The sequence below is a fragment of the Anser anser genome (genome assembly GCF_964211835.1).
Source record: "Anser anser genome assembly, chromosome: 7".
NCBI lineage: Eukaryota > Metazoa > Chordata > Aves > Anseriformes > Anatidae > Anser > Anser anser.
This window is the reverse complement of record NC_139727.1, coordinates 3,741,630-3,755,833: the sequence shown is the minus strand read 5'-3', so window position 1 is coordinate 3,755,833 and position 14,204 is coordinate 3,741,630. Positions and strand designations below refer to the sequence as shown.

General features: G+C 34.0%; 1 protein-coding gene across 10 annotated transcripts in view; it reads left to right on the top strand.

The window, feature by feature from the left end:
• PPP3CB (protein phosphatase 3 catalytic subunit beta) overlaps nucleotides 1-14,204 on the top strand; it is a 51,557-nt gene that overhangs the window by 17,246 nt on the left and 20,107 nt on the right. For all 10 annotated transcript variants that reach the window (XR_014587112.1, XR_014587113.1, XR_014587114.1 and 7 more), the window contains exons 4-10: nucleotides 515-626; nucleotides 1,510-1,655; nucleotides 8,756-8,895; nucleotides 8,994-9,071; nucleotides 9,167-9,261; nucleotides 10,831-10,956; nucleotides 13,062-13,139. Coding sequence is in view for 7 of the 10 variants with exons in the window: in XM_083845153.1 (XP_083701279.1) it covers nucleotides 515-626; nucleotides 1,510-1,655; nucleotides 8,756-8,895; nucleotides 8,994-9,071; nucleotides 9,167-9,261; nucleotides 10,831-10,956; nucleotides 13,062-13,139 (775 nt within the window). In the remaining 3 variants the exon portion in view is untranslated. The remainder of the gene's footprint in view (nucleotides 1-514; nucleotides 627-1,509; nucleotides 1,656-8,755; nucleotides 8,896-8,993; nucleotides 9,072-9,166; nucleotides 9,262-10,830; nucleotides 10,957-13,061; nucleotides 13,140-14,204) is intronic.

The window sequence follows — 14,204 nt, the reverse complement described above, 5'->3', positions numbered from 1 at the left end:
CAGCTTTCCAAGTTCTGGGAGGGGGGGGAGATCAACTCTGTCCATTCCTAGCTAAAAACACCCTAGCATGATGTATTGTTGTCTTTAACGTAAATGTTTTTTTTTGTTTATTTGTTTGTTTTGTTTTTTTTCTATCTTTAGTAATAAATGTTTGCATTCCTTCTTATGCCAGTCTTTAGAATCACATTTTGAAACCAGATTTTATGTACAAACACATACATTGTCTAGATGAAGGAGTGTTCGGTAGTATAATTCTTTTGAATTTGACTTATTATTGGTTGTCCAGTAAATACAAATACTACTTCAGCATTCTGTGCATCGGTTCTTAGGAAGGGTAATAATTTGTATAACTCGGGTCCAAAACCGGTGTGTTGACTCAGGGGAGTAGTGTTGTATTTCAGAATGGCACATTAAGCTGTACTTACGTTTGAAGCTGTTAACATTCTTACTCAAAGTTTCTGAGTAATAATAATTTTTAAAGTGTAATCTACTGTGTATCTTTGTTTTTCAACAGTGTGTGCTGTACTTATGGGTCCTGAAAATTCTCTATCCAAGCACATTATTTCTTTTGAGAGGCAACCATGAATGCAGACACCTAACGGAGTATTTTACCTTTAAGCAAGAATGTAAGTACTGTCTAAGAATGTAAGATTAGCTTACTTGAAAGCTACTGATCTCTGGTCTCTCATTTTGCTTGAGAGATGTTTGTTAGTTTAATCAAATTTTTGCAAACCACTGACTTATGTAGAATTGCTTGCAGTTAAGTAAGGCATTGGAGTGCAAGTATGAGAAGGCTTGTATTTGTAAAGATACATTATGGAGTAAATTTTGATGCAACCTGTTTTTAAAATCCTGGAGAGAAGCAGGTTATTTTTTTATCTTGGCTATAACCAGGAGCACGAAGTAAGTTGCTGTCCAGTGTTGTGGAGCTAGCAAGAAAAATAACCCCGCTGCTGAGTATTTTTTCCATTTGGGAATTGATTTTAACTGTTCTTCTAAAATAACTCTTTTGGTGATGCAAGCTGCTCCTCCTTTTTGAGGTTTGTTTAAGTATCAATCCATCGATAAATAGGTCATTTGGCCTGGTAAAACTCTTTTCAGAGAAGATAGAAGTGATGTAATAAGATGTATAAGCAGTTCTTAGCTTTTCACTGTAAATGACAAGTCACAAACTTCTCAATAGTATTTTATATTAAAGTATGCTATGTAATTGTATAATCTAAAATAATAATTTTTTTAAACAAAAATAGATTCTCCATACTTGCAGTAACAGAAGAGGAAATGAAAAAAAAAGTTTTTGTTCTGGAAGAGAATGTCTAAGAAATGTGCTTGCTATTGTGGTGTTTAGGAACATTCATTTAAACTTAAAAATATTTGTTTGTTTTAGTATATTTTAAGTGCTCATTTTATGAGGTTGGCTCTTACATTTATCATCTACTAGATTACTTTTTCCATGGAACATGGAAATGAACATGGAATTCTTAACATTTTACATTCTCTTTCCTTCAGGTAAAATAAAGTACTCAGAAAGAGTCTATGATGCTTGTATGGAAGCTTTTGATTGTCTCCCCCTTGCTGCTCTTCTAAATCAACAGTTTCTTTGTGTTCATGGTGGACTTTCACCAGAAATTAATACACTAGATGACATTAGGAGAGTGAGTATTTTGTGTACTTGAAAATAAGTGGAAATACAGATATTTATGATGATACACAATTCATGTATGTGAAATTGTCAATGCATTGCTTTCTTTTCTTGTCTGTTTTGAAAATGTAAGTTGGGATCTGAAATTGAGACCAAGAGTTTTTAAGTATGATCCTGCTTAGCCTATGTGGCACATTTTTCATTAGTTGATCTCAATAGGGACAGCTTGAACTGTTAAAAAACACACAAAAAAACCCTCAAAAATTCCAGAGTCTCTTGAGATTTGTAGTGCATGTAAAGAGCTTCATATCCAATCTAAATAGTGTTTTTATTTCTTTCTAGATGAGAACTAGACTCCTGATGACTTTCAGAACTAAACTCATAGAAGTTGTAGTCTTGAAATTGTTTGGTGTATCAAACATCGTATTTCATTTATTTTCTTTGAAAACAGTTTTGTTTTGCGTTTACTCTTTTGAACAAAAGGATTTTTCTCTTTTTATGAAAGTATGAAATTGCAATATTTACTAGAAAGTCAGATTGCTATTTAAAATGGTAAATTTGGCAGGCAATTAATTAACAGTTGTTGAATATTTTACATTGTGGTAAATGTGCTGATTATATCTCATAAATAATAATAATATATCACAAATAATAAGAATGAAAACAAGTTTTAAAAAATGAACAATGGAAACACTGAATAGTTTAATAGCTTGTAATTTAAAGGGAAGAAAGTTAGTGATGAAATAAGGTACCCATTTCTAATAAATTGGTTTCAGCTTGCATGGAGTGCTAATGTCAAGTGAAGATTGTATTGGATGAGAATTTTCAAGTTCAATTGCTTTCGTTTTTGTATACTCCTTTTTGACTTACTTTAGTTAACTCAGCTGGCATCTCGAATAAAGGACACAGCTCTTCTTCCAGGAAAGAGTACAGATTTTTTTAAATTTTGGAAAGCTGGCATACAGCCTGACAGGAGTGATGTTTTATTATATCGGATCTTATTTTCAAAATTTGGATTATTCAACAGTGGATAAAAAAAGATAACCAGTTGTTTGAGGACTAGAAATAAAACTGCTTGAGCAGAATCCCCGCCTTCCCTAGGTCATTCCTGCTAATATCTTTGGAGGTCAGGTACTAGAGATGAGGGATGGGAGAAAAGAGTGCCTCATCTTATGTTGGATCAGCTGCATGAGTGCGTTTTATTTTCTTCCACAATTCCCTGGTGTGCCTTTAGTCATGACATATTTTATAGTTTCCTAAATTCTAGGAGGAACTGTTGGATACCGGACAGGTTCTACTGAAAACAGAACTTCTGAAGAGACCAAGAAAACAACAAAAAAACTCTTTTGTCAGGCTTTTTGGACAGGCAGGTCTTACAAAACTTAAGATGTGCACCTCTTCTGTAAAGACTCAGCCGCTCTGAAACCTTCATCAGTTGTACTGAGAACTCTTCCCCAAATATGCCATTGCTACTTGGTCAGAAAATGTGATAATATCTGTAATGGCTCTGTAGTCATTCCTGTACTGTTTCACTAAACAAAGAGAAAAAAGAAAATTGTACCTTCTTCATTAAAGATGCAAAAGGAAGAAGACAGTAGTTTATTGTTTTATGTGTAATAGTAAAGTTTGCTTTAGAACATTTGTGGGTATTCTGGTTTTAGATGTTTAGAGCATGACCTGTAGTTAAAGAGTCTTGGTATAATAATACTTTCCCATAAGATGACCTTTTCCCCTCATATTGGAATTTCTTCTATAATTTAATGAAGGAAATTGTTTTTAGTATATATGCAATATCTGAAAAATACAGAGGAAAAAAAGGGCTGTTGTGTTGCATTGTGTTCACAGAAGTTGGTTTTAGAAGCATATAAAAGCAGAACCTTTTGAAGTGCATGTCCAGGCTACAGTACACGACATTCTATCACTTTCAATGGTTTGTTCTGTTGTAGATGTGAATTCACAGTTCTTTTGCTTCATGAAATGAATTTTGGTACAAGAGACGGAGGCTATAAATAAAATAAAGGGTTGAAATTCTGAAAGTATTCCCTAACAGGAAATCTAATGGCTGCATTTGGCATAGAATTGGTTAAGTTTTATGGCCTCAGTAAGATTAATAGTTTTATGTTTATGATGAACTTAAATTAAACTACTATTAAAAATAATCATAAGCCTTTTCATGTGCTACTTATAGAAGATTTTACATACAAAATGAGTTACAAAGTTCCTTTTGGCAAGTTGTGGAAGTTAAAATAGCTGTATTATTTTCAGAATAGGGGGAAGTATTTACAGAGTTCTTCTAAAGGGAAGCACATAAGTTTGGAATCAGGTTTCAGTTTGCTGAATGAGTGTAACAAGCAAACTGTCCAGCAGCTGATAAACTTTTTTTGTAGACTTGAATAGGACATGAAGTACGATTTTTGAAACTGAAGCAGCAAGCATAACTTTATGCTTCTGTTATTTTCTTTGGAATTATTTAATTATCTGTGGCTGATCTTAATCGTTTTGGCAAGGTAGCTGGGAGTCTTGCCTGCTGTTACTCCTCTTTTACTTAAGAGTGTACAAATAACAATGCTGCTATAGCATTAGAGAGGTTTCTTACCAAGTCAGAATTTTCAAAAGCTGAAAGACAAAACAGAGTCTGAGTGTTAGAGAAACTTGTAATTTTGGATAAGTGTTTTTCTGTTTTTCCTATTTTTTGTTCGTTCTGTGAGAGGTGTGAATGTATCCTTTGTATTTTGCTCCATGCATTTTCAGATCAAGACCATTCCTGTTAGGATTAGTGTCAGCTAAAGTGTAGTTGATAGCAGATTAAAATATGAACAGTTGGTTCTAAGAAAACTTTGGAATTATAGGTGAGGGTGGAAGAAAAAAAGAAGTTTATATGCATATGGAACAAGGTATGTGGAGGCCTATTTCAAAAAAGATCCAAATGTCAGAGGAAGGGGAAAAGTACATACCTAATTTAGTTTTGTAGTATATAAATATTGATGGATCCTTTTATTTTTTCTGTCTTCATTTATTGTATTTTGTGTTTTCTTAGAAGTTTCTCTACTACTTGTGCTCCGTTTTCTTTTTTTACTTCTCCCTTTCCTCAGAATTACAGGCTGTCCAGTTGTATCTCATTTTTAAATTCACCAGTTTTTTTGTACTGACTTGGACCATTTCAGAGGCTGGAATGTCAACGTATTTCACTGAGAAATCTTACACAGCCAAGCAGAACGATGTGTGAAGAAAATGGTAGAAAAAGAGAGGAAGAATATTTACAAGCTCAGTGGTGTAAATGGGAAGATGTACTGAAGCAATTTGCATTTTCGAGGCAATATTAACATGTACAGAAATCTGTATGCATTGTGCAGAGAGAAGTGAGAAGGCGAAGCGAGTACATTGTGCCATTCTGACGAGGCCTTAGCACTTCTCACATTACAGATGAAAAGAAACATGGTCAGAGCTTTCTGGAAAGTAGCACAAATGAAACAAAGTCTGAAAAAACACTTTATAGAGCCACATCCAATAGGATTGTGATTTATTTTTGTTTTAGTCTCAAGTCTTGCAGCTAATCAAGTTTCAAAGTGTCAAGTAAACTTAATTAAAAGGTAATTCGGTAGTGTTGGCCTGTACTTTTACAGGCTCTAGGTTACATTAGGATGAGTTACAAGCTTGTGTGTTTATGTGTGTGTGTATATACATATATGTGAAAATCTGCGTTGTATATTGCTTCTGATGAAAACCACGTTTATAAATGTAAGACAATGTTATTAGAACTGTTCCTAGGGCTTTTTTTGTTGTTTTTTAAAGAATCATCTGGTAACTCTTGGAAAAAGCAGTAGTCATGGGTTGGCAGCAGTTTCAGGAGCTGCATTAGAACTTGGCATACAATGGTAATGTAAATTTATTTAAATTAAATAGGTGATGTGAAATGCTCGTTTTGTATCTAGGAAAATACCATACACTTGTAATACAAGTGTGATGTGTGAAATGACTTCTGTAAACAACCAAGACAATTGTATACTATTGTAAGCCTTCTGGTTTATTAGCAGAAGTCCTTAATAAGGACAGCTCTCCTCTGCAAACACGTGTAGACTTCATCATGTGGCATAAGAAGGGAAATCAGCTTTAAGCAGCATAGGAGTCAACTCAAAAAAAAAGAATCTGTATAGATGCATTTTTTTTTTCTAGATGAAGTCTTATGTCAGTATTGACATTCAGAAAGATGATAAAACTACATGAATGAAATTATTATTTTTGCTGGCATACTCTTATTTCCAGTAGAGAACAGCTGTCATAGTAGATATGACAGTGAAGCCTAACCAGCAAGATTGCTGCAAGTGCTTCTTATTTCCGAGAAACTGCAGGTTTGTGAAACTTGCAGTAATCTGATTTTTATCCTCTGAAGTTCATTTACACAAATGTTATGATTGTGTTGGTAGAGTGTCTCTTTCAGAGGCATTACCGTCAATGTAGAGATTCTGTTTAGTTGATTTCATTTACACTGCCAAGACTACTGCTGAAACAGAATTCCATGAATCTTGATTCTAATGATTGATATGAAAATGTCCAGATAAGGTTATCGGGTCTCTTAAAGAAGAGAGGCAAAGAGATTTTATTTTTTCCCTCTGATTGATGACAGATGGTCATTCTTTTGTTTAGTTCTTGTTGTGGCAGTAAGGCTTGATCAGTAAAGTGCCTTGAAATTTATGGGTGCAGTCCTAGGAATGTCTTTATAATCCCTTACTTCTTTTCTGTGGTATTCTGAAATTTTCTTTTCTTTAGTAATGTCTGTCTGCCACTCTTTACTGGCCTTCACATGATTTTTAGGGCTTTTAATATGTGATAGTTATCAGGAAAATTAGGTTAATTAAAACTTGCCTGTATCTTCAAGTATATGAAACTTCTCTGAAGGTGTTCTGCTTCAAAATTAAAGTATTTTTAATTTTCTATTCCTTAATATATCTCCAAGGTTTTGCTATTCCTTAATTTGAGCATTCATGTGGAGGTATGGTGCACTTCAGTATAGTAGCCTTGACTTCATAGTCCTAGTAAATTAATTTAGACTTAATTATTTTACAGTGTGCATTAAAAAACGCTACCCATTTCTGTTTTAACACCAGATACAGCAATTGTTATTCTTGAATAAAATTGTGTCATTTTCAGTTACCCTAATCTTGCTTAGAAATACGTTAAGCTGATTTATATTGAGATTCTGCTTTGCTGTAGTCACAACTTACTCAGAAATAGTTAATCATTAACAAGTGTTTTGAATTGACTTGTTCTTTGTTAACTTTATTGCTGTCCACACTTAGAGAAACCTTAACCTGATTATTATGATTTGATATATGCAATCTGGGTTGAATAGAAGTGACATTTCCTTAAATTTTGAAATGTCTTGGGAAATATGCCAGTTCTTAGATTGTCTAGTGAAGGAGACGCTGATTTGATGTGTATGTAAGTATGTTTATTTTTTACAAGCTGACCTCCTTACTTCAAGAAATGTCTACATTATTGTTTCAAATGCTAAGAAAAAGTAGCTTGGGAGAGGTGTGTTGCTTGCAGCAGTGAAAACTTTTTATTTATAATGTCTTCCTCTATCCATTCGGCCGAAGTCGTAAGGAAAATCCTTGAAGAAAAACTCAAGAAAATTTCTTAGAAATGCTTTCTAGACTTTCAGCCTTCTATGTTGCAGGAAACATCACGAAGCACAGAATTGAATCTTCCTTATTTGAATGCTTCTGTTAGCTTCTAGACACAAATTTATTGCTGGAGGTTTAGAAACTCGATGGTTTAATCTACAGAAATTCAGGTACTTGCAGAAGTTGATGGACTGATTTCTTCAATCTGGAAGGAGTATTCCATGCTGGGTTTATCATCCAGTGTGGGAAATGTTAAACCACTGGACTTTTGATATTGAATAAATTCCAACAACAACTTCAGTTAATACCTGCCTTGCCATTATCTGGCAGGAATTTGTAAAGATCTGGACCTTTCCACTTATGTTACAGGTGGCAGCCTCGGGAGCTCTGATTTTCCAGGGCATGTGAGAGCTTGGCACTACCGCTGGTTCCATATTTGAATGGATTCCTATGGACCGTTAGACTCAAATTCACCAGGTGCTCACCAAACCTCCCTTCGAACCTGTCATGAAGAGTTAAGTGTTCTCTAGTACCATCAAAGTCATCTTCTTTGGTATGGGAGGTAAAGTGAGATAAATGCACTGTCCATCAAAGAACCGTTCCTACATTTCTTGGATAAAATCATCTTGTGAACAAACTCCAGCTACATAAAGTTCAAATAAGCTTTACATTGAAACTGGGACATCTCATTTCTGCGACGTCAGAGATTGATTGAATGGTACTTAAACAGGGTATTTTCCTTTTACGTTAACAAATGTGCTGTCCTCCTTACCTCTGGCTCTTTTCACTGTGGTTACTAGCAATGTTACAGGCTGCTAGAGCAAGCGTTTCTAAGTGGAAATCTGTAAAGAAACAGCTAGAGGGAAGAAAAGCAAACAAAGTCTCTCCCAAAATGCTTATGGCCCATTACACCAGGGGTATATTTGAGAAATAAAGCCTGTATGAAAGAAGTCTTAAGATGGCTATGCTAGTCATCTCTTCATTGCATTGTTGAACAGTCCACGATGGAGATGACTGTTTCAGGGGTTTGGTTTGGGTTTGATTTTTTTTGGATATATTTACTTTATTCTAGTCTATGCTAATTATTCATGCTTTTCTTTTACCATTCTTGTTTTCTGTACTGTTTCTCTTTGCTAATTCCTCGTAGTGTCTCCAGATTTGTAGATACGGCATGTGCATGAAAAAGGACCATCTAGTTTCTTGTCTGTAACTTGACTTTATATTACACATATCCATCAGTCTGGAACTTCTCTCTTTTCTCCTTACAACTAATAAATCTTATTGCTCTTAACAGGTTTGGTTCTTTTGGCATGCCTCTGCCTTATTTCATGACGAGGAGAGGAAAAAATATATAGAACCTTTCTCTTTGATATGGTTGGGTTTTATTCTGTAAATGCTTGGTATTGATGGATATGTAGTCTAACAAATGTGTAAAACTTACAGATTTAATATTTAAAGAATCTTTATGCTCTTGCTTTTTCTCAAACAGTTAGATAGATTCAAAGAGCCTCCAGCATTTGGACCAATGTGTGACTTACTGTGGTCAGATCCTTCAGAAGATTTTGGAAATGAAAGTTCACCAGAGCACTTCAGTCACAATACAGTCAGAGGATGCTCATACTTTTATAGGTGAGAGTATGCTAGGATCTATTTAATACATTCATGCTAAGTCTTCCTGCATATTTTATAGAGGGTTTCTTTTACTCACAGTTGTTTTCATTTCACAGCTATCCAGCAGTTTGTGAATTTTTGCAAAATAATAATTTGTTGTCAATCATTAGAGCACACGAAGCACAAGATGCAGGGTAAGTACATTCCTTCAAGAAATTATTCACAGTGTAAAATATAAAAAGAATTGCTTATTGCTATAAGATGTAAAATAATCTGTTTGGTTTTACAGTTATAGAATGTACAGGAAAAGTCAAACTACAGGGTTCCCATCATTAATAACAATTTTTTCAGCACCTAATTACCTTGATGTCTACAATAATAAAGGTAAGAACTTGTAATTAATATCTGTATGCAATGCTGAAATAAAAATGTGTTGTTAAAATAAAAATGTCTTACTACATAAGTCATCTAATGTCAACATTTTTCTGCCAGTTAAGAAATTAAAGGACCAAAAATCCTGAATGAAAGTTGTGTTGTGAAGTAACACACATGACATAAATTACAGTCTCATGTAAGAGTACCTTGGAGCTGAAATGTGGGCAGAAGTTTCTGTTGTAAAAATGGTTGTTATTTAATACTTACGAACGCATCACCTGGTGTTTTCCAGTCAGGCAAGGCTTTGCAGTGCTGTGAGTTTTCACTCCTCTGGTTGTCTTTAGTTTGTGAACTAAAGTAAGGAAGGGAGGAGGCATTGGTAAGTAGCCTATGCATGAGGTAGTTCGTGTTGTGTATCATGGCATCTGAGAGTCTTTAATTATGGACAGAAAAAATTACATGTGGATGAAATCCAAGAAAGTCAATTGTGGTAGGTACCTTGGTGAGGAAAGAGACAGAAATGGACAAAACGCCCATGCTTATAAATAGGTAGTCACTGGGAAGAAAATGAGACATGGAAGATATGTGTTCTCTGATCTTACAGGACAACAGTGGCTGTGTTTGGGAGATCAGGGAAGAGCAAATATTGATCTAAATACTGATCACCTTTGGAAATGTTATTAGGGAGGTGTCAAACAATTAATTTTTGTCCATACTCTGTTAGGGATGCAGTATAAAGTTGCACAGGAGACATGCTTAATAGTGCAGAGAAAGACATAAAAGTCAGAATTACAGAGAGCTTAACTGTGAATGAATATTATTGATATTATTTACTATTCAATACATTGAATTTTCTCCCACCCACCTCTGAAGAACCCTCACTCACCCAACCCATACCATTATGTAGGGTGATTAACTGCATAGAGGGAAAGATGAGCTGCTGTTACTTGCACTTGAAAGTAAAGGAGAAATAACAATAGCTTCAACTGTCTTTTTATGTTTTTCCATCATCTCTGTGGATATCACTTTTTAAGAATCTTTTTTCCCCTCAGCTATTCCCAGTGTAGTGCAAGCTAAAGTATGGAAAAGTGCAATCAAGGCTTATTTAGCCTTGGAATGCTTTTTTTTTTTTTTTTCTGTTTTGTTTCTCTGCACTTTCTCCCTGATTTTTCTAGATTTCCCTGGCTTTATTCCACTCTGTAAGTCTGCATTCTGAGACTCCATGTTGCAATGTGGGAAGACGCATGCCAAGAGTAAAACCTGAAACTGAACATGCTGCTGTTCTGAGTTAGGATTTTGTTTAAAATCCTTCTCAGGACTTTTTGAAATCATTGTTCATTGTAGACTTTTAATGGGATAGTACAGAACTAAACTGATAAGTAACAGTACTTTAAACTGCAATAATTGCATTAAAATAAAATCCAAAATTCTCCACTAAAAATCTGTCACTTAAATACCGTGAAAGAAAGACAATGGAGTATCTCTGTTTTTATTTCGTCTGTAGTATAAAGTGTCTTTACATTAGTGATACTTGCAAGTTTTAAACAGTCTTTCCAAAATGTCTGAATTTTATTTTAGCTGCTGTATTAAAATATGAAAACAATGTGATGAATATTCGTCAGTTCAATTGTTCTCCTCATCCTTACTGGCTACCAAATTTTATGGATGTTTTTACATGGTCCTTGCCATTTGTTGGAGAAAAAGGTATGCAAGAGTTACAGACCAAATAATTTCTTTTCTGTATCTCCCAGTTTGTTGTTGTGAAGGGTTTTTTTGTTTCCTTTTGTTTTTGTTTGGCTTGGTGGTTTGTTTGGTTTTTTTTTGTTTGTTTTAATATTTACCAAATAAAGATTAATTTCATTGTTTTTGTGAAGTTGGTTATCTGCATTTGTCTTTATCAGGTAGACTTCTTGGATGCTTGATTAGAAAGAAAATCTGGTAAAGTTGTTAAGCTGACCCTGATGAGGGTTTTTTTTGGCATGTGAAGATAGTATGTCCAGGAAAAGATAGATTGAAGTAAAACAAGTCCTGCAGTTTTGGCTGTTTTCTTCAGTTGTTTTGGTCAAGATAACCTGGATCTAATAAAGGAAAAGTGTTAATACAAATTATAATTTCCATTGAGTGTATATATACCTGCATTGTTAGGAAGTACCTTTGAACTTCATTTGAAGTCAATATGAAAGGTGTTCATATTTTACAAAAGGCTAGGTTATATATAATGATTAATCTTGTATAGTTATAGGTGTAAACTATGTTGAGATGTTCCTGTAAAATTTTTATTTTATTAGGTAGCTATAACAGATTGACCTTCATTAAAATAACTCTTTTCAGTTATAATTTTTCTTATAAAAGATAATTTAGCACAGGTCCACTTTTTTCCGCTCTAGAGTTAATAACTCTAAATCTAGGACACTAGAGCTCCAAGTAGTCTTCAGTTAAAAAGCTATGAGGCTAGAGGCTATTTGGGTCTATTTAAAATGTCTCCATGACAGGAACTGCTCTATTTGTAAAGAAGATATGGAAAGCTCTGTGTATTTCTTTGCAAAATACTCTAGAGATTATCTGTTTACAGTCGTACAGACACAGGATTCAAAATTTGTTCATGTTGTCTTCTTGTTGTCTTTAGTGAGCAGATACAAGCAAATAATTTAAACATTTTTTTATAATGGTTAGTCCATTCAACATTTTTTTTGATTTTTAAACTAAGGGACCTGAAGTTTGAAAGGAGATTTTGTTTCTTTCTCTTACCTGATGATGCAGTAAATAACCCTTTGCTGTTAAAAATTTTAACGGTGTTTATTTTACTTTTGTATAATACTGGTAAGGAGACACCAAGTACTATTAAATAAGTTCCTCATTGCCCCACTATATGCTTAAGACTGCTGGAATAATGGATCTTGTAATTTGTCATGACCTGTGGATATGTGCATACTTCAACTTTCAATGAAAGACACGGTGCCAATATTGTTTGGTCTACATTGAACAGATCAAAATCAGAATTATTTGTTGTACTTCTTCAGTAAAGTAGAGAGTAGCTCCCAAGAATGGAGAAGAGTAGCATAGCAGATGATACTGGGATTGTATGAAATAGTCACAAATAAATGCAGACAGGAAATTAAAAGGTTTCTAAACACCTGATTGAACTTCTGGAATAAGTTTCTAAGCCCTTTAGGAGGAAGAAGAAACTTGACTTTCTTAAGAAAAAGTATGATGCACGTGTGAAAGATTGAGTGATAGAATAAGGAGATTCCTGGAGGTAGAAAATGGAAGAATTTTGAAACAAGTTTCTGTATCTTCTATGCCAATGTTTAAGAGGAGTTTGAAAAGACATGGAGTTTGCACCATATTTATGCCATAATATTTTTTTGCTTCACTGCTTCTGCTAAATGCCTGCAGGTGCCAGGAATGGAATAGTTTTCACCTTTTTTACCTAAATTTGAGCTGTCCAAATATTTTCCTATTTAAGTAAATTTTGCATAAAATTCACTTCAAATAAAGACTTACCCTGATGTAAAAATACTAATGTACAAGAAGAGAATTCTTATCTAAAAGAACTTGTAAGATAGGAGAGAAAGCTGTGCGGTGTTCTTTTATAGGTGGTGTAATTTCTGGCTTTTTTTTTTGTGTGAATTTTTAAAATTCTGTGACAGTGCACATCAAGAAAACCACATTTTAGAGATTAGATTACTGAGCAGAGTTTATGAGGTGAGAAGTTCATTCACTACAGTTGCTGGTGACGAGTTACATCTTATGTGCTTTGGAAATATTTAAAATTCTTCAAGCAGTTAATTATTTTTTTCCATATACAGTTACAGAAATGTTGGTGAATGTTTTGAGCATTTGTTCTGATGATGAACTGATGACAGAAGGAGAAGATCAATTTGACGGTAGGGGTTAATTTTAGATTTTTTTTTTAATGGAAATAACATGTGAAACAGTAATTAACATAGTGGTACAATTTATTACCTGAAATTTGAAGAAAATTGCTGACAAATTTTTCCTTAGGTGATGAGAATTCTGGGGGAGGGAAGGGAATTGTTTTTTCACGTTTGTCATCAAGAAGCAGTGATTGTATCCTTTACAAAAATTCATATGTACCTTGTATTGAAAGCTGAAGCTTTGTGAAGAATTCTTAGAATTTGTTGGCACTTTATTTGAAAACATAACTAGACTTTAGTATTTGAAACATACTAAACTTACATTACAGAACTACATCGTCTGATGTATACAATTAATAAACATCTAAATAGGGCGTTAATTATCTAGAATAAATTTATTATAAGCTCTTAATTTTCTTAATGATTGCTCTTCAGTGAAGAGTTCATAGAGGCAAAAACCAGATACAGTATTTCTTGTGGCAAAGTACTAGAGACTTGAAGTATGAAATGCGTTTAAATCTTGGTGTTTGAGCTTCAAGCATAAAAGTTAGAACTTTGTGTGCATTGTATAACAAGTATTCATGTAATAAATGATAACATCTTGTAAACTATGATACAGTCGATTGTTAAGATGTTTGTAATGTGATTAAGATGGTGATCAAGAGGCATGTAGCATTGAGACAGCACATCATACTTTTTTTTTCTGCAGTATTGCTTAACATCAGACCTGAAAGTTTTTCAGACTTGCTTCATTCTATCCAATAACAGAATTAATTTGTTGGATGGTTTGATGGCAGGGTAGGAAGAAGAAAAGTTTCAGCAGCCTTTGAGAAACACTAAAGATCAGTTATAAAAGATATTTGAAACGTGGTCCAATTCTTACTGTTCGGCAGTTACTGTGTTAAAATTTAGTAGCAGAATTGTGGTGTTCTAAAGTAGCTGTGTGTTTTAGATTGGAATGGTTATGAGCCACTTGAACTTTGCTGTCATTTACATAAAAAATCAGAAATAGTCTCAAACGTGATCCTGCAAACAGTGAATTTGTTTTTCATGCAAGTAATCGTACTGAATTGA